General features: G+C 37.9%; 1 protein-coding gene across 1 annotated transcript in view; it reads left to right on the top strand.

The window, feature by feature from the left end:
- FRK (fyn related Src family tyrosine kinase) overlaps positions 1-19,854 on the top strand; it is a 92,049-nt gene that overhangs the window by 58,445 nt on the left and 13,750 nt on the right. The window contains exons 3-4 of the mRNA XM_059700632.1: positions 13,994-14,157; positions 15,875-16,043. Of these exons, the coding sequence (XP_059556615.1) occupies positions 13,994-14,157; positions 15,875-16,043 (333 nt within the window). The remainder of the gene's footprint in view (positions 1-13,993; positions 14,158-15,874; positions 16,044-19,854) is intronic.

Raw genomic sequence — 19,854 nt, forward strand, 5'->3', positions numbered from 1 at the left:
TTCATGTAATTTTAGTGCGCATAATTTTCTGCCATTTATGTGTATGATTCCAAACAAAAGAATGACCCAGGCCTTAACGCCTTAAAGAACTTGTGGTTCCTTCCTTCCTTCCTTCCCTCCTTCCTTCCTTCCCTCCTTCCTTCCTTCCTTCCTTCCTTCCTTCCTTCCTTCCTTCCTTCCTTCCTTCCTTCCTTCCTTCCTCCCCTCCTTCATCAAATATGTATTTAATGCCTACAGTGTACAATTAGTATTGAGAAGGCTAGGCTACAGTGGCAAACAAGGCAGTCTCTGCCCTCATGAAATGTACATTCTACGTGGCAGTGGAGGGGAGAATCCAACTAAATAAAAAAGACACATTCATATACCAACAATATCTATTTATTTGTGGTGTTACTATTTTTTTTTAAAGAGTAACCAAATAGTTCAAATCAAGGAAAACACTGCTTTTCTCTAGAGAATAATAATGGGTTGGATGGAGTAGAAATGAGGACTGCTTTCTTACATTGGAAATTTGAAAGCTATCTGGAGGCAGAATTGTATGTTAAGGTTATCTAGGTTGGGAAGATGAGCCAACCTGAGCTTCAGCTGGAGTTTCCCATTTAATGGCATTGCAGTTTACAGTTGATAATAAACTGCAGCCTGCTTGCTTGGGTTTGGGTTCTTCCTCTTACTTGTGCTGTGTCATTGGGCAAATCATTTAGCCACTCTGTGTCTCAGTTTTCTCGTCTGCAAAATAAAGATGAAAAATAGTATCTACTTCTTTATGGTATTGTTTGGTTTAGATGGGAAAAGTAGAAAAGCACTTAGAACATTGCCAGGAACAAAGCAAACAATATAAGTAGTTGCTGTTGTGATTAGCATTCAAACTTGAGCAATAATGAACTGTAGGAGCTCGTTCCATGACCCTAGCTTGGTGTCATGGCATGACGAAGAGACTGAAAGTATGGTCATGGCTTTGTGCAATGGGAGGAAAAAGACACTGGCTTTGTCCTTTCCTCTTTGAAATTGGTGGTGTAGCTTTTTTTTTGGAATATTTAGCTTGCAAAATGAGAGTTAGGCATGCTAATGGAGCTGCTATTGGAGTGGGAGGAATGCCCAGTGAACGGAACAGAATTCCAAGTGTCAAGCACATTGCTCCATGTATAACCCACCATGTTTCCAGGGATGTGCGCTTGTCACAATCATGACTCTCCAGAATTTTCAGGTTTCAACAAATGTAGAAAAGCACCAATAGGTTTCATCAAATGTTTAAGTTCATGTCTTCATTTTCTCTTTTAGAAAGTAGAAATCATAACTTTTCTCTACCACATTTGACGATATTTCTGTAAAGCTCCTTACTAGAGAGGTAGAATTAGAGAATTTGAACCAGAAGGGAGTGTCAGATCATCTAGTCAAAAACACTATTTTTATAATTGAAGCAATCGGAGGCCAGAGAGGGTAGGTTACTCATCCAAAATAACACAACTAGTATGAGTAAAGATAGCTTCAAAATTGAATCTTTTGTCATCTTTTAAATATTATTTAGGAGTCATGCAGCTTTCTTTAAAATGTTCTCTATTAGTCATTTTTTGCCCCTAAATCTCAGTGGTTTACTCTTGTTGCATGAGAGCTGGTGGTGGTGGTTGGCTGGGTGCTGTCTGGGGTAGCAGGCCTCAGTTCATTTCCATGAATCTTTCATTCCAGGACTCAGGCCACAGGAGCAGCTTCTGTCTCGGGTATGGCACGCTCATGGTAGAGGCAGAAGATTGGAGGCCGGGGAAGTTCTAGACTATGTTATGCCATATGTTATGTTTGCCCCCACTTCAAAGCAAGTCACATATCCACATCCCAAGTCAGTGGGATGTGGAAGGATGTTCTGCCTATTGGGTGCTATGGCCAAGGCCAAGAGAAAATGGTTTATTGACTTCATGTCTTGTATAAATAAATGCAATCAAATGGCTCAAAATCCAGTAGGTACAGTGTAAATATATGGGAGCAATACTGTGGCATGAATTCGGTAGCAGAAGTTGTACAGTGGGATATGAAGGATCAAGGGAGCTGCTCTTCTTGCTGAAACCAGGAGGCACAGAGGAGGAGATGCCTGAGCTGAGCCTTGAAAATTGAATTTGCAATTAATATGTAAACAGCATACATTTCCAGTTAGAATTAACAGTTTGTGACAATCACAGAAACAGGATAGAGCATGGTACAGTCAAGAAACTACAAGTAAGTGTTTATACTTGAGGACAGGACGCCACAGAGAACTCTGTTAAGGCATCTGAACTCTAGGCAATGGAAGAGCTTTAAAAAGAAGAACAAGTTCAGATTTACATCTTAAAAGCCTCTTCTGGTGACTGTGGAAGATGCATGTGGTGCTAGAGATGGGAAAGCAGCATATGAGCTTACTGCAGTAGTCCAGGAAAGAGAAATGGAGGGGACCCTCCACAAGGTGAGGGCGGGGAGTAGTACATATGGTAGGACACAATGCTTAGTCAGAGATGAGATGTCAAGAAGAAAGAGGAATAGAGGGGTGCCCTCAACTCTCTCACTTTACTGACTGGATTTCAGGATGGTAGTTTCATTCACTGAGACATTGTATTTAAGCTGGGAGGAAAACTCAGGGAATAAGGTAATGTGAATTAAAATTTTGGCTTGGGCCCTAGCCAGTTTGGCTCAGCGCAGAGAGCTCTGGCTTGCGGACCAAAGGGCCCTGGGTTTGATTCTGGTCAAGGGCACATTCCTTGATTGCAGGCTCCTCCCCAGCCTGGGCCCTTGGGGCTCGTGCAGGAAGCAACCAATCCGTGTGTGATGTGTTTCTATCACATCAATATTTCTATCTTTCCCTCTCTCTTCCATTTTCTCTAAAAAATCAATGGAAAAAATATCCTCGGGTGAGGATTAAAAACACACACAAAACTTTGACTTGGTCCCTCTGAGGTAGGTGCCTGCAGGGATGTAGAAGGCAAGAGTGAGGGCTGCATTGCAGACAGAGGCTGGGAGTCATCCCCCATTCATTACAGTCATCGGAATCTGGCAATACAGCCAGTAACAGTTGTAAGAGATTATGATTTCCCAGGTCAGAACCAATACGGAAGGAGCAGACGGAGGTGGAAAAGCCTGAGAAGTAGTAAGAAGAAAAGTAGAATAATGGTATTAGATGGAGTCAAATGTTTCCAGGAGGGAGTGTTCAACCTCTGTTTCCCTTTAAAAGGAGTCAGTTGCAGGAACAGCTTTGTCTGCTATTAATCATCACTTTATTATGAAACTAGAGGCCTGATGCATGAAATTCGTGCAAGAGTAGGCCTTCCTTCCCCCAGCGGCTGGCACCGGCTTCCCTCTGGCATCTGGGACCTGGACTTTCCTTGCAGCCCTGGCTTTTTCTGGAATGTCGTCCCGAAGGATGTCCAGTCTAATTAGCATATTGTGCTTTTATTATTATAGATAGTAGCAATAAGTTGACTTGCTTCCAGAGCTGTGATCAGTGCCCTGTGAGAGCTGCCTAAAACTATTTGCTGTTCGGCAATAGAAGGAGCCACTGGGTGGAAGGATTGAGAGTGTGGGATTCTGAGTCTCATTGCCTGGTTTTGAATCATAGCACTAATATTTAACTGCTTTGTATCCAGGGACAAATGACTTAATCTCTCTACACATTTTAGTTTCTCCTCTGTAAAATGATGAAAATAATATCCATATCCCATAGGGTTATTATGAGGATTAAAGAAAATATCACATAAAAAAGCACTTAGCACAGGGCTTGCTTAAGGCAGGGGCTCAATAAAAATCCAATTGCTTTTATATTATTTCATAAAGAATGCTTACCTTTTGCATAGACAGTTAGAGGTGTTGGCCCATCTTGCACTGGAACATGTGCTTTGAACTGTTTTTCTGGGAGTAGTGATGGATCATGCTGAGTATTCACAGTTGTTCACCTGATTCACCCCTGAACTAATAAGAGTCATTAGGAAGAGGATTGGCCAGCCTTTGAAGTATAGGCTGGGCCTAAGAGATGGTTTGTCTTTATGTAAAGTGTTTACTTGAACATGACCTGAACTATATTTTCACTGAGTGATAATGAAACTTATTCTAAACAGACAGAGGTTGCCCTGTATAACCTTCATTTAATATTTGTCTGAAATAAAAAGTAGGAACATATCTCATATCATGGGTTCTTATTCAATATGAAGAAATTTCAAAGAATAAGAGCTATCTGCTTTTGGAAATACAAATGAATAATGAGCAAATTACCAATAGTTGTCTTGCATATGTAAGAGACAATGAAAAACATGGAAGGAGACTATATTCTGCTAGGAATATAAATTACCTAATACACAAAAAGTCCTTTGTATTTTCATAGGAAGATAAAGATAGATTTCAAGGTATTTTAATTATAATACACTAGGGGCCCGGTGCACGAAATTCGTGCACTGGGTGTGTGTGGGGGGGAGTGTCCCTCAGCCCAGCCTGCCCACTCTCACATACTGGGAGCCCTCAGGCGTTGACCCCCATCACCCTCCAATCGCAGGATTGGCCCCTTGCCCAGGCCTGATGCCTCTGGCTGAGGCATCCGGCCCGGGCAGCGGGGACCCGCAGCTGCAGCGGCCCCACGATCGTGGGCTCTGCTTTAGGCCCAGGCAAGGGACCCCTAGCTCCTGGGACTGCCAGCTTCGACCGTGCCCAGTTCCCATCGCTGGCTCCACCTCTACTTCCTGCTATCACTGGCCAGGGCTGCAAAGGCGCCTGATTCTCCGATCATGGCTGGGGGGCAGGGCAAAGGTGGCCCCAGGGCCGCCTTTACCCTGCCCCCCAGCTCTTAGCTCCCCCCTGGGTTTCCGATCACTGTCAGTGGCAGGGGGCTTCTTCCTGCTTTCCCTTTTGCCTCCCTGCATTGTGCCTACATATGCAAATTAACCGCCATCTTGTTGGCAGTTAACTGCCAATCTTAGTTGGCAGTTAATTTGCATATAGCCCTGATTAGCCAATGAAAAGGGTAGCTCGTACGCCAATTACCATTTTTCTCTTTTATTAGTGTTGATTACATTTCTCAATGATGTCCATGTTCACTCTGTTTAACAAGCCTACTAATTACTAAAACTAGGAGGGGAGATGGAGAGGAATTCAGGGGAGCCTTTTTGAGAGTTAGGGGAGAAATTTTAGAGGGAGAGGAAGATGGCATTCAGACATCTACCAAGAAATTAGTAAATTTCTGTAAAAAACAGAAAAGAGGAAATAAGTAGTCAAAGGTTTCTATTGTTCCTACTGTCATTCATATGACACCCTAGATGGCTGGACGGGGATTCCAGACCTGCAAGCAACCAGCAATTTTAGTTCAGACCTCTATGCTTTGATTTTCTCATCAGTAAAAGCAGGATTTAGACTAAATTATCTTTAAACTTCCTGATCATTCACATATCATATTCTTGACAAAAGAGTAGAATTTGCAAAGACTGTTAGTCTACAATTGCTTTTTCTGAGGACTTTTTCCAAATTTGAAGCTCCTGAGAGGAGTGTCAAACCTCCCGCAAACAGAAACCCCAGAGGCGGTTCCACTGTTGGGTTCATTTCATTAGAAATTCTTTTTATGCTTAGTAGATGTGTCATTTCACTTGATTACTTACTTCATTTGTGCATGTGTTTATTTATTCTACAAAAGATTTTAGGTTGGCTTACATTGCTGAAAGAGTATAAAATAAAGGTAAACATAAAAAAAAGACAAAACCAATAAAAAAGAACTGAGAAATTGATCTTGCTAAGCCTGTAATAGGAGGTAATTATCACAGTTTAGAAGTCAGGTTAGCTGGGGTTCTCTGCCAGACAAGGCGAAAAGGGAAACAGTGTGTCTCATGGGCTAATGTAAGAGATGCATTGTGATTTCAAAGAGAAATGAGTTCATGGGAGCTTTCCATAAGGACTGTCAAGTATCATAATAGTGTGGACATTGTCTCAGGTGGTTAATTCTTTTTTAAAAAATATATTTTATTGATTTTTTACAGAGAGGAAGGGAGATGGAGAGGGATAGAGAGTTAGAAACATCTTTGAGAGAAAAACATCGATTCAGCTGCCTCCTGCACACTCCCTACTGGGAATGTGCTCGCAACCAAGGTACATGCCCTTGGCTGGAATCAAACCTAGGACCCTTCAGTCCGCAGGCTGACGTACTATCCACTGAGCCAAACCAGTTCAGGTGGTTAATTCTTATGTTTCCTCTCTAAACAAAGCTAGACGCAGTATGCATGCATTCTTATTTTAAAGTCACTATACTTTTATCACAATTGTTTTGGAAAACAGAGAGTAAAATACTCACAAATCTGCCAATCTAACACAGCTATTTTCATGTTAGCAAATGTAATCATCTTTGCCCTTACGCTGTTATATTTTTACAAGCAATCTCAGCTTGTGAGCTCAGGACATGTGAGCTGCCAGATGTATCCTCATGTTTGCAATTCTATTATTCTCTTAATTCTGTATCCCACTTATTTCATTTAACACATTATGTGGTTTTTTCTTGTTATTCCATAATTTTATGATTATATTTCTAACTACCAATTTTCAGATTTGTTATAATTTAACAGTCATTTAAAGCTATAAAAATACTGCAGTGAACATCTTTATACATATGGCTTTTCCTATTTTGGATGATTAACTCTGTTTAGTTTCCCATACAAATGCTTTCCTTAATTTTTTGTTGTTGGAAATGAGCCACATTAATGGACATTATAAGGACCAGCCCTTTGCAGTGTGTAGGTATAGTTAGAATGTTGATGACGGTATTTCTCAGTGCATTTTCTGTTTCTTTATGAGGACCTACATGAGAAATGTTTTTCTCATTTCAATACCAGGAAGAGTGTTGCTGCTTTTTTTTTCTTTTCCTTTCTTTTTTTTTTTTTTTTTGAGTAACAGTTTGTTAATATTTTTCTTCAGGGAATCAGGGAACTGAATGTGTTTCCCTCATGGCTATGAGCTCCAGAATAGCAGAGAGCCAAATCTTTGGCCCACATCTAGCAAACATGATTGGAATTTAAAGAATACCTCACCTGAAGCACACCAGTCATATTCCTGGAGTCATCATGCTCTCCTTCCCTTTTGTCCCAGTTCCTTCACCCACTTATTTAAATTTTTAAAAATATTTGATAATTTATGCAAGTCTCTGGATCTTGTTGGAACAAAGCAGGGAAATAACTAAATAAATGCATGTAAATATTTAGAATATTCCCTTAGGGTAAGTTTTGAAAAGTAGAAGCACTGGCTCTCATGTCGCATTAAATGTTAACCCAGTGAAAGATTTTCTGCAGGAAACTGAGCTAATATATAGTAATATAATCCAAGTGAGTAAATTCCTGGTGATTTATTGTAGGTCTAATATTGAGTGAGAAGTTAGAATCCTGAGAGAAATAAAGAGTCAAATTGTTTCTCAGGGACTTTCTCTGCAATAGCAGATGCTGCAATGGCAATTTTCCTGTGATACTGTGGGAGACACTTTTCTATTAAATTATCTGACAAAATACTGATGTACAATTATGTATTGTTAAAGAGATACTCCTCTTCTTAAGCTCTCATATATAGACAATACAGTTGAAATTCGAGTCTGAAAATTTAAGAACCAGCTTTCATATGGGTTTGTTCTGTTTTTATAATGATTTTTTAGACATTTTCCTCAAAAATATCATTACTATTTGCATAGATATATGGATAAAACTCATGATGTCTATGCTATATAATATCCAGAAGAGATAGTCTATTTTTGTGTGTGATATCTAGAAGAGATCGTCTATTTTTGTGTATAAAACCTTCATCTTTGACTGTGAAGGTCTCCTAGATCACTAATAATCCTGGAAGACCTCAGGTCATGAGAGCTATCAGATGTTTCCTCAAAGAGCTTTTTTTTTTTTTTTTCCTTTTTCCTTTTTCTTTTTTATTTATTTATTTTTTATTTATTTATTTATTTTTTATTGCTTAAAGTATTACAAAGGGTATTACATATGTGTCCATTTTATTCAAAGAGCTTTTTAAGTAAATTTTTTGACTCACCTAACATAGACCTTCTCTTAATAGTCTTCACATCACTCAACCTACCAGTTTAATAGTCAAGCTTACTGACTGATGTCCACAGCACACTGAATATACCTAGTGGGGAGGCAGGAGCTCTAAGGACTCACTAATTGAGTTGTATGCATAAAAAGAGTTAGTTCTGTTTGTTCCCTTTGGTTTTAGTGAATTTCTTTTTTTCCCCAGAAAAGGAGAGAACAACTCTTCAACCTTCAATATTTTAAGACAGATGTACTTTCTTCTTTCAAAACTGCTCAGACTAGCATCCTGCTCTATGTGCTACAGAATGAAATGCATGACATGTGTGTGCCTTGAATTCTGTTTTAAGGGGAGATGCAATATAAAAACTCAATTAAATGTTATTTACTTATGGGCATAGACCCACCCTAACATGATTTCTGAAGCAGTGGTATGGTAGGAGTTATCATGATTATTTTTGTAGTAGTTTTAAAAAGTACAAACAAGCCAGTGTTGCTCAATGGTTGAGCGTTGACCTGTGAACCAGGAGGTCATAGTTTGATTTTCTGTCAGGGCACATTCCCAGGTTGCGGGCTAATTTACCCAGCAGCCTATCTATGATTCTGTCTCATCATTGATGTTCTATCTCTCTCTTCCTCTCCCTTCCTCTCTTAAATCAATAAAAAAAGTAAGTACAAATAAACCTTCCAGAGGAGGTAAGTGCAGAAGTTCTCTTACACAGAATTAATAGTAATTTCTTCACTTCGCATGTTTGGTGGCTACTCTGTTATGTAGCCATTATTGTTCATCAGAGTGGAGACTTTTACTTTGGCTCTGGCTCTCTTTTGATGACAGTGCTATTTGATAATGCTGATATTCCAATGTAGCACTCACACAGTGGACACTTAGATATACCTATCATCCTTTGTGAATGATGACTTCAAACTGTCCCTGGGGGATATGTAGATAAGATCATTAGTCTCATTCTCTAGATAAGGAAACTGAAATGAAATTTCTTGCCTAAGGTCAAAGAACAAATCCCTGGCAGACAAGACTAGGGCAGTAAATTCTTGATTTTCAACACTTTGCTCAATCATCTAAGTCAAATTGTTTTACTCAGTATAGGACCAGGTTATTATCAGTTAGTAGGAATACAGCTATGCCCAAATGATGCCAGAGGACTAGTCAGAAAATGAAAACTAGCTCAGTTAACCATTTGTTTATCTATAAAATGCCAAACTCCTTGTTATATTGATATTTTTCATTGAGTGTACTAGGTTGTCTTTGAGTGATTCAGACACAGACTCTATACATATTGTATTCAAAAATTAATTTCTGGAAGTTCTGTTTTAAAAAAAATCTAAGTTTGGAATATATTGGATTTTATAATGATTTAATATTTTCTGAATAATATGTTAGTGGTATGGTAGAATGAGGACAGGACTTCGAAATTTCTATTTGATGAAATCTCACAGCACTCCTTTGTGTAGTGGTAGACAAACCCGTTTCTACCATGAGAGACAATGTAACATAAGATCTCACCATTAGGAGAAAGCTGGGCTTCTATGTCAACCTTTGACTACTTGAAAAAGCATTTGCATATGAAAATTGGACTGAAATCTCAACACTCTATTGATAACACATGAATTCCCCCAGAAGCAGTTGCTCTGGATAATCAGGTGACTTGGGTCTGGGTCCTTGTAGAAGTTTATGAGCAGAAATAGTTGATTTATTTAAACATTCAACAAACTTTTATTGTACTCTTCTTGGATATGTTCAGGTAAATTAATCAGTTGACAGGTGAAACATTTACTCCTAGGTCAAACAGCATAAATGAGTCAAGAAGCAAACTCAGGGTGTTTGGCCTTTTAGCTCAGTTCATTCAATCATGATTCTACTGTGTTTTTGATGGGTGATTCCATTATGTTTTATAGTTAGCCTTATATTTTTTGCAGTTGAGCTACTAAAATGCTTAACTAATTTGAACCCATAGTAATTCACAATAAGAATGACACAAGTATTATTATTCACTTCTGGTCTCTAGAACTTGGAGTAGGTTGGTTCAATAATAAAGATTACAGTGAACCAAAAAAGGAATAGAAAATTTATTTCTCCCTAGTTCTGAGACCCCTGAATTCAATCTTTATTTGGAATGTCAATGCAAATGTGTGGATTCACTACTAACAAATTAAAACCACTTTTAAAAAACAATCATATAATTTGGATTTGATTACTCAGGAATACAATATTAAAAGTGCCTCCATCCCGACGACTCTGTATTGAATTTTCTTGATATAGCTTCTGTGGTCTAATTTTTAAATTACATAAACCTTTCAATCTTGTTTAGATTGAAAACTTGAATGAACCACATAGAAATACCCTCACTGTCGATAACAGATGAAACAGTTATTTCTGTGTTATGTTGCAAAAAATTAAGAAATTGGCTATAACCATGAATGATTGTACTCTAATAGTTTTTATATCCTGGAGCTGAGTTCATTTTCCTCCCTTTAAAAATAAAATTCCAAGGAAATCCTGTCCTGAAAGTATTTGTGTAATTACCTATTTAATTTTTCAGCTGACATTTCAAAAGCTTATATTTCACTTCAAATCCAAGAGTCAGTGACATCATTCATGCATCTAGCAAATGTTTATGTTAGTTGTTACTCTATGCCAAGCTCTGGATTAAGACAGCAGAGCCTCTGCCCTTCACGGAACCACCTCTACTGAGGTGAATACCATAACAGGTTATTATAAATATATATATGCCATTAAGGAGCTGGGAGGGGTATATTCCATAAGGTGGGTGGGGAAGGCTGGTTCTGGGGATTTAAATTGAAACCTATGGGAAGATGTGTAGGAAAAGCTTTCAAGTGGTGTTCAAGGCTCCAAAGTGAGAACTAAGTATTGTGAAAGGGGATAAAAAAAGAAATAGGAATTTAGAGAGAAGAAGCAACAGCCATTAGTATGGTGTGGAGGGGGTCAATGGGAAAAAAAAAAAAAACCACAAGTAAACAAAGGGGACATCTGTAATACTTTCAACAATAAAGATAAATTAAAAAAAATGTTGGAACACTAAGGTGGAAACATTTGGAAATGTGGAGATTTCTCAAAGCCTGCTCTTGACGAAGAAGCTAAGGACCAGCGAGACTGACATGTTTTGGTCATATAAAGTTAAATTGTAATATGGGTCTCCCATCTCCCCATCTTTTTGGTTAAACACAATTACTTTTATTGTGCTTGACAACTCTGGATGTATTAGACAGAACTGGTTTTTACAACAGAGAGTTTAAATCTTTATCTGCAAATAGTTGGCAAACATTTATTAGGCTTTCTTTATAATCAATATCAATCATTGTGATTTGCATCCCTTTTTAAGAATATCACAAGGAGTATTTTGACTCTTCAGTCATCTATTGGCGTTAGTCTCTAGCTTGGAAATCATTAGGTCTTCAGTGGTGCACTAGAAAGGAATTCCTAAGCTTATGCTTAACTCCCATGTAGTCAATTTGGAACCAGATATTGTTCATCTTGTTTAAATATGGGGATTTTTTTATTGCTTTTTATCATTTCTAATTATAGACCTATTGGCTAGCTAGACATCTCAAGTATAATTTGCTCACTTTTCTTTCGATGGATGGCAAAGTTTGAATATTCAGAGCAATAATTTATATAAACTGCAGATATATTTTATATTTAGCTGCCTTTCTACTGGTAATATTTTTATTACTTTGTGGAGAAATAAGTTTGGGCTAATATTGTTTACCGCTCTCTTTTGATATATTGTTAACCTTTTAGTCCATACATAGGAATCTGCTACATACTTAGCTCTGTATCTTAATAAAATTCTTTTATTTAGTGATGATTTTACAGGCCAATTAACATTGTCCCAAAGTCATAATCAGTGGGAATGGTAATTTGACACAGAGAGTACAAGTAAGTGTTCCAGATACCTAAATATTGTAATTTAAGAAGTTTGTATTGTTTTTGGAGGCGCTAAATATACTCTTGCCCTCTGTATTTAAAAAAAAAAAGTTTAGTCTGGTATACATTCACAAAATGAATATACTCATGTACCCAGTACCCAGTCAAGAAATAGAATGTGACTAATACCCCAGTCTGACTCTTAATATCAACAGTTTTGCTCTTTTTACATTTTTAAATAATGGAACCACAATTTTGTGTTTGTGAGACTCATTCATGTTATTGTTATCTGTATATTTACATATCTTTATAGTATTCCACTGGACAAATATAAACAATTCATATTAGTCCATTCTATAGTTGATGGACATTTAGATTGTTTCCAGCTTTAGGTTCTGACAAAAATGCCACTAAAAACATTCTTATATATGCGTTTTTGATGAATATATTGTGTATTTTTGTTTATTATATACTTAAGAGTGGAATTATTACATTACAGGTCTGGTTATGTTGAACTTTAATAGATCATGATGAATAGTTTTCCAAAATGATTGTAAAAATTACAGTTTTATCCACTGTGTGGAGAGAGATAATTCTAGTTATTCGCTTCCTTGTCAATGCTTGACATTGTCTTTTTTAAAAAAATTATAGCTCTTCTGGTGTACACCAACAACTTTCCTAGGGAAATATTGTCCAAGCCTTTGACATACCCTCAGTAAACTTCTGTACTTGAATTGAGATGTCTTCTCAGTCTCCTTTCCATTCATGAAAGCATTGCTCCAACTTGACTGATTAATAAAGCAAGCGTTTCAATATTTAGCAAGGAATTCAGAATATCTCTATTCCTGGTAAATGCTGCTCAATACTTACCAACAACTTTGCTAAGTGAATGGGTCGCTATGAAGAGCTTCAGTAAATATTTTTAATACAAGTGCAGAAAACCAGATTCAAACTAGTTTAAAACAAAAATTAGGAAGTTAATTGACTCTTATAGCTGACAAGCCAGGCTTGGCTGGCCCCAGGGGTCAAGCTTCACATTTCCTATCAAGACTCTGTCTTTCCACTTCAACAGCTTATCTTCTTAGGCAACTCACCTCTTTCCCTGGAGGGGGAAGAATTTTTCTGAGAGTTCCAAACTCCCAGCAGTTAAACAGAAACAGCAACAAGACAACAACGGTAACAAATTTCTTCCTGTATTTCTAGAGCTCTCTCATACAAGTTCTGGAATTCAGTCTTCTTGGCTCTGACTGCCTTCCTTGGCTTAGGGTGGGCACCAGGTCCCCTTGGACCACATGCTCTTAGAGGAGCATTGATTCTTCAGGGAATATTGGGGTGCCATTGCTAGAAGAGAGGACAATGGTTAGTGGAAAGCAAAAGCAACAGAATATCCACTGCAAGTCGGATGACTTCAAAAGGGCAAGTGGTCTATTCCGCAATGCTATAGGACTTATCCCTGAGATAAGCAAAACGGCTGGAAAATTGAATACATAGACTATGTCATTTTAGGCCCCGGGGAACTGCTTTTATTGAAATGTGCTAGGGCATATCAGCCTGTATTGAGAGACAGAGAATGAATGGCCCTGCAAAATTTTGTATATTATTGTCTGATAGTACTGAGGACACTGATTAGTTTATTTCAGTGTCCATGTTATAGGATTTCATGGGAGAAAATTCTTCCTGGTCTTTGTATCAAGAAGAGTGGAACTATTTTCAAACACCTTTTATGATTTTATCTTATAAATGGTGCAATTTCTGAAACAGATAATGTTTCCTCTTCGCATTGCTAGGATGATAGAATCAATTGTACGGCATGTTTTAGTCAAATATATTACGCTGCAGTGTGCAGTTTTCTAGGGCTAGCCTCACTCTGTTATTTTTATCCTATATTTCCTTTAAATTATGATTTCACAACTCTTTTTTTCTGCTGTATGTCCTTTGTAAATAATTTGAAGTATTTTCTGAAACAAAGTTGACAAATAAGTAGAATTTGTGAAAATGTTATTCCATACATTCAAACTATCATCACAAAATAAGTAAATCTGCTTGGCTTTGGCAAGAAGTTACTAATGGGACTTATTTTGGGTTCCAGTTTTAGTTGAAAGGGTCGTGAAACACTACAAAATCAGAAGACTGGATGAAGGGGGCTTTTGCCTTACTCGGATAAGAACCTTTACCACGCTGAATGAATTTGTTAGACACTACACCAAGACAAGCGATGGCCTGTGTGTCAAGCTGGGGAAACCATGCTTAAAGGTAAATGCTTTAAAGCTGTGTTCATTTATTTTTGAAGTTAACTTTTCCCCTTAAGATACTGAATATTTTTCATGTGATTCATCAGTTCAGAAAAAAAAAAAAAAAGGTCATTTGGTTACCTAAGGCATGGATAGGTAGACTATGGCCCATGTGCCAATACTGTCTCACACTCACTTTTGTTAGTGAATTTTATGGGAACATAGACATGATCATTTACTTACAAATTCTCTTTGCTTTTTTACTGTAATAGCAGAGTTTAGTAATTGCAATAGAGACTGTATGACCCACAAAGCCTAAAATATTTACTATATTATTCTTTTCAGAAAAAAGTTTGCTAACCCTTGACCTAGAGCAATCACTGAAGACAGAAAATATTCATCCTTTGCACTAAGAAATTAATATGGTATCCTGCCATTGGAGCACTTAATGATATGGCTGGAGAGAAAAAAGTGCCAGAATATAATTCCTACTTAGATCTGCATTCAGGAATATTAATATGAAATTAGTAGGTTCATTATCTGGATGAGTTGTCTACATATAGATATCATTAAACTAATTGTTCTAACAGTTTGATTGTTTGACCTAAGCTGTTTGGTGGGAGGAGATAACACTTATAGACTTGTCTACATCCATCATCATTTAGTTGTTGGCTTGTTTTACCTAAATGTATTTAAAGTTATGCAGTGGTCATGTGCTGTGGCGGGGCAAGCCCTCAGCTTCTCCTCAGAGCCCAGGTCTCACGTACTGTCAGTGGGGTAGCCAGCACTGTGGTTTATACCTGGATGACTGATGAAAGCATGGTGACACCTGATCAGAATTTTATGGACAGTAGAAGCTGAAGAATTTTATGTAGTATGTATAGAATACGTTGAGTTAAATTCTGCCAAGTTAATATGCAATTTTGGTGTAAGTGGGTACATCTTAGATAGTATAGGAATGACCCCACAATAGTATCTAAGGCACATGCTAAGAAAAGCTTCCAAAGATACAGCTTATATCCAAAACATACAAAGATATAGCTTATAAAATACTCAATATATAGCTTATACCCAAAGATATAGCTTACAAAATACTCAGTTTGACTAATATTGTTAAATCCAGTGGGGAAAAGGGTTTATGGAGAAGCACCGGGTGGTAGAAGGTAAACTAGACTATGGACTCTAGGAGAGCAGTGGCCTGGCCTTTTTGGTTACAGAATGGAACCTAGCTGAAATATTTATTTATTAAGTGGACAAGTAAATGGATGAATGAACAAATAAATGAATTTCAAAAAAGATGAAAATTTTAATTATGCAAAGATATGTGATACATATAGTAAATGCTATAGGCCAAAGAGTTTGGGAAGTAATTGTGAATGAAGTGGAAACTTCAATTTGGCCTTAAAATTTAGCTAGGCAAAGAGGCAAAGGGAAATCATTCCAGACCCATGTGAGGGAGGAATTGGGGGTGGGGTGGGACAGATGGACAGCAGGTGCCTGAGTTAGGAGGATATGGGGGTGGGGGACGGCGGACATCAGCTTGAAGAAGTAATTACTACTATATAGATTCTGCCACAACTGCTTTTTATTTTAAAGCAATTAGAATACAATTTATAATATTTTGTGTGTTTTTTTTTATTAAAATGGTCTTTTTAAAAAAGGACATGGACTATTACTTTCATTCAAAAAATTGTTAAATCTTTTTTTCTTACAAATATTCTTATTATTCCATGACACAGATACAAGTGCCAGCTCCTTTTGATTTGTCATATAAAACTGTGGACCAGTGGGAGATAGACCGCAAGTCTGTGCAGCTTCTGAAGCGATTAGGATCCGGTCAGTTTGGCGAAGTGTGGGAAGGCCTCTGGAACAATACTACTCCAGTAGCAGTAAAAACGTTAAAACCAGGTACGAAAATGAGAACGTCAAAGGTTCAATGGCATATGTTGATTTTTATAAGTTCAACTTGCCGCTGTCCAAGAGGTCACAGGGCGGCCCATGCAGACATCAAGCAAGTGCTGTAATCACCCTCTGGCCCAGGTGACCGTAACCTGGGGCCAAGGCTTAGGGCAGTGATGGCGAACCTATGACACGTGTGTCAGAGGTGACACGCGAACTCATTTTTTTTGGTTGATTTTTCTTTGTTAAATGGCATTTAAATATATAAAATAAATATCAAAAATATATGTCTTCGTTTTACTATCGTTGCAAATATCAAAAAATTTCTATATGTGACACGGCACCAGAGCTAAGTTAGGGTTTTTCAAAATGCTGACACGCCGAGCTCAAAAGGTTCGCCATCACTGCTGTAGGGCAAGACCATGCTCCCTGGATCAGCTAAGTCTTAATATGTCCCCCATGTAAGATTTCAATAGGCATCTTTTCTCTAGGGTTAGGGTCCAACCCTCCAGTGTTCCTCCTCCCCTTTTCTCCTAGGTGTAGTTAAAAATGCTCATTTATGGAATATACTTAAATCAGTGGAAACTTGGAGTTATTTCAGGGAATGATTATTTTCTTATACACTGGTTGCGTATGGTCAAAAGACAAAATGGTCCATCTAAAGAGCTTGTATTTGAAAATGTAGGAACTATTTTTTCCTCTATCTTCTTTTTCCCTGTAGTGAAAATTGAAAGTATACTAAAATCAGTATTTATCCAGTCAGACATCATTTTCTTTATTTTAAAAATGAGGTAGGAGAATTGAGACAGATTAAATAACTTTCCTAAGACTTACTTGTCATACAACATTAAGGAAATTTTTTTCATTTCTTTCTCTTAATTGATTAAGGTATTACATATGTGTCCTTATTGCCCTCTTGCCCCCCCCCCCATGCTCTCACCCCCTTGTTGTCTGTGTCCATTGGTTAGGCTTATGTGCATGCATACAAGTCCTTTGGTTGACTCTCTCCCTTCCCCCGCCCTCTCCTGCCTTCCCTCTGAGGTTTGACGGTCTGATCATTGCTTCTCTGTCTCTAGATCTGTTTTTGTTCATTAGTTTATGTTGTCATTCTATCCCACAAATGAGTGAGATCATGTGATATTTATCTTTCTCTGACTGGCTTATTTCGCTTAGCATAATGCTCTCCAGTTCCATCCATGCTGTTGCAAATGGTAAGAATTTCTTCTTTTTTACTACAGCATAGTATTCCATTGTGTAGATGTATCACAGTTTTTTAATTCACTCATCTGCTGATGGGCACTTCGGCTGTTTCCAAATCTTAGCTATGGTGAATTGTGCTGCTATGAACATAGGGGTGCATATATCCTTTCTGATTGGTGTTTCTAGTTTCTTGGGATATATTCCTAGAAGTGGGGTCACTGGGTCAAATGGGAGTAACATTTTTAGTTTTATGAGGAAACTCCATACTGTTCTCCACAGTGGCTGGACCAGTCTGCATTCCCACCAGGAACACCCCGAGGGTTCCTTTTTTATTGAGGAAATTTTTAAACTATTCCATGCCTCAGTGTTATCATTTGCAAAATAGAGTTAATAGAGTTAAGGTCAAACTAGCAGGGTTGCTATGAAGATTAAATTAAGTCATTAGTGGCAATGCTTTACATATTGTCTAATTTATAGTACGCAACCAATCAAAACTATAATAATAATAAAACTATAATAATAACAAAGTCAGTAAAAGGAAGCTAGAATTTGAACTCATGTCTACTCCTATTGCATCACACCCCAAGGAAGTGACATTCTATGAAAGTGAAATGTTGCTGTAGTAGCTGCATATCTACTTCTAATAACGGGAAAGAATAGTAACCAAAAGCTAGAATATAATTCTCTGGGGGACCTCCATTATTTACCTGTCCAGAATTCTTAGAAGTTTAGAAAGCCACCAGGTGGCAGCACTTGAGCACCTGGGTGCTGCTGGCTAGCAGTCTTGTAAACACTATCGTTCCAAACTGACCAAGGATTGGATTTAAAAGTTTTGAGGTGAACATCTCAAATACTGCACAAACTGCTACACCGTAAGATAATTTGCAGCTTCAGCATTAGATAATGTTATATTCCTTTTGCTGACATCAAACCAGGTTTTTGGTGTTTGCTGTGATCAAATGCAAGATCCACACAAAAATCAATGTGGAACAGGATATGTAGGTGGCAGTGTTTTATCTGCTTCCAAGAACTGAGAAATTGTGCACTGCCCAGTAGTTGCATGCATTCCTTTAGTAATTAATTGTAGTTAAGAATACAATTTTAAAAATTAATTTTGTTAGGATACAAGTACATCTTAAGTTGTTTGCATGTAACTGAGTAATTAATAGGACAGTTAGGTATTCATTTTGGCTTAGGAGCCTTGTGAAAAATGTACTGAGACAGCGAGTGTGCCATGAACTGAGTAAGTGTGAGACCCTCTGTTATAATAGTTAAGAACATAAAGTTTGGTGTAGGACACACCTGAGCCCTAACGTGGCTCTGCCCTCTATGAGTTTGGACAATTTATTCAACTTTTTGAACCTCCTCATCTGAAGTGGAAATTATGTCAGTTCCTACTTCATAGGATTTTATAAGAACAAATTGAGTAAATTTACATCAAATATTTGCAGTGAGTTCTTAGTAAATGTTAGCTTCAATGTCCACTGGTGTACAAATTCGCCAGTGCAGAAGCCCAGCCTTGCCACTTACCCCTGCCAACAGAGAACAATGCAGAAGCACTTTTAAGTGGCCAGATGCCATGCCAGTACTCTAGGTGAGGGAGGGCGACCTGTTCCAGCACCTGAGATTTTTCAAAGTCACTGTGTGTTGATGATTTTGAATCCTAATTTGGTTGATAATTGACAGTAAACTTTGATGTCCAATCTAATGCTTTTCCAAAAAGAAGCAGCTAGCTATCCATCCTAACATTGCTCTTCAAGGGAGACCTCCTAGAGGTCAAAAAAGAACAAAAAATCAGATTTCTTATATCAAAAAATGTGCCGCAATAGTTTTCTCTCCAACAGGAATAATTATTATTGATTTACAGTGTAATAGCAGCAAACAGCTTTGGTGATTGGTTAAATGTCTTCACTTCACTGGGGCCATTAATCAATCTCAGCAGCTATTTATTGCTTAGCAGACTTCTATGCAATAAAGACGAGCCTGAAATCAACTCCCACAGTAGCTTTGACAGGCAGAAATTAATATTTAATGTTGCATTACAAGCGGAGTTGAGATCGGGTCTCCTTTGCTGTGCAGCTGGTCAGCCATAACCAGTGCAGCCAGCCCTCGCCTGCAGGGGCTCCTGACATACAGTGGTTTCAGCTATTGTGGACAGTCTGTTTTGGCACTGATTTGGGTGTTCTGTATTCCATGAATCTGATGCCCAACCAAAGCATCAGCATAGAAGCACATTGTATATCTAAGTTGGATGAATGATGATCATAATTTCTGCTATCACTGGAAACTCCATAAATCAGATTAATTTTGGGGGGTGGGAAGTATCCCACTATATCTGTATCTGATCATAGGCCAATCTAGTTGTAACAACCAAGAACAAAGTCCTTTATTATGGTTTGAGTGTCTCTTTTATATTCAGCTTCATTTTGCCACTATGATTCAAGATTTTAATAGTACTTGATTATATAGGGCAAGCAAATGGTGTGGATGAAATTGAGGAAGCTCAGCTAAATGTGATGGAAAAGAGAATAGGTCATTTCCCCTATCTTCCTTCTTTAAGTTTTTACCCCTTCCCCTCCTCAGCCTGAGTAAAATACATACAGTTGATTTGGTAAGTTTA

The sequence above is a fragment of the Myotis daubentonii genome, chromosome 6 (genome assembly GCF_963259705.1).
Source record: "Myotis daubentonii chromosome 6, mMyoDau2.1, whole genome shotgun sequence".
Classification (NCBI taxonomy): domain Eukaryota; kingdom Metazoa; phylum Chordata; class Mammalia; order Chiroptera; family Vespertilionidae; genus Myotis; species Myotis daubentonii.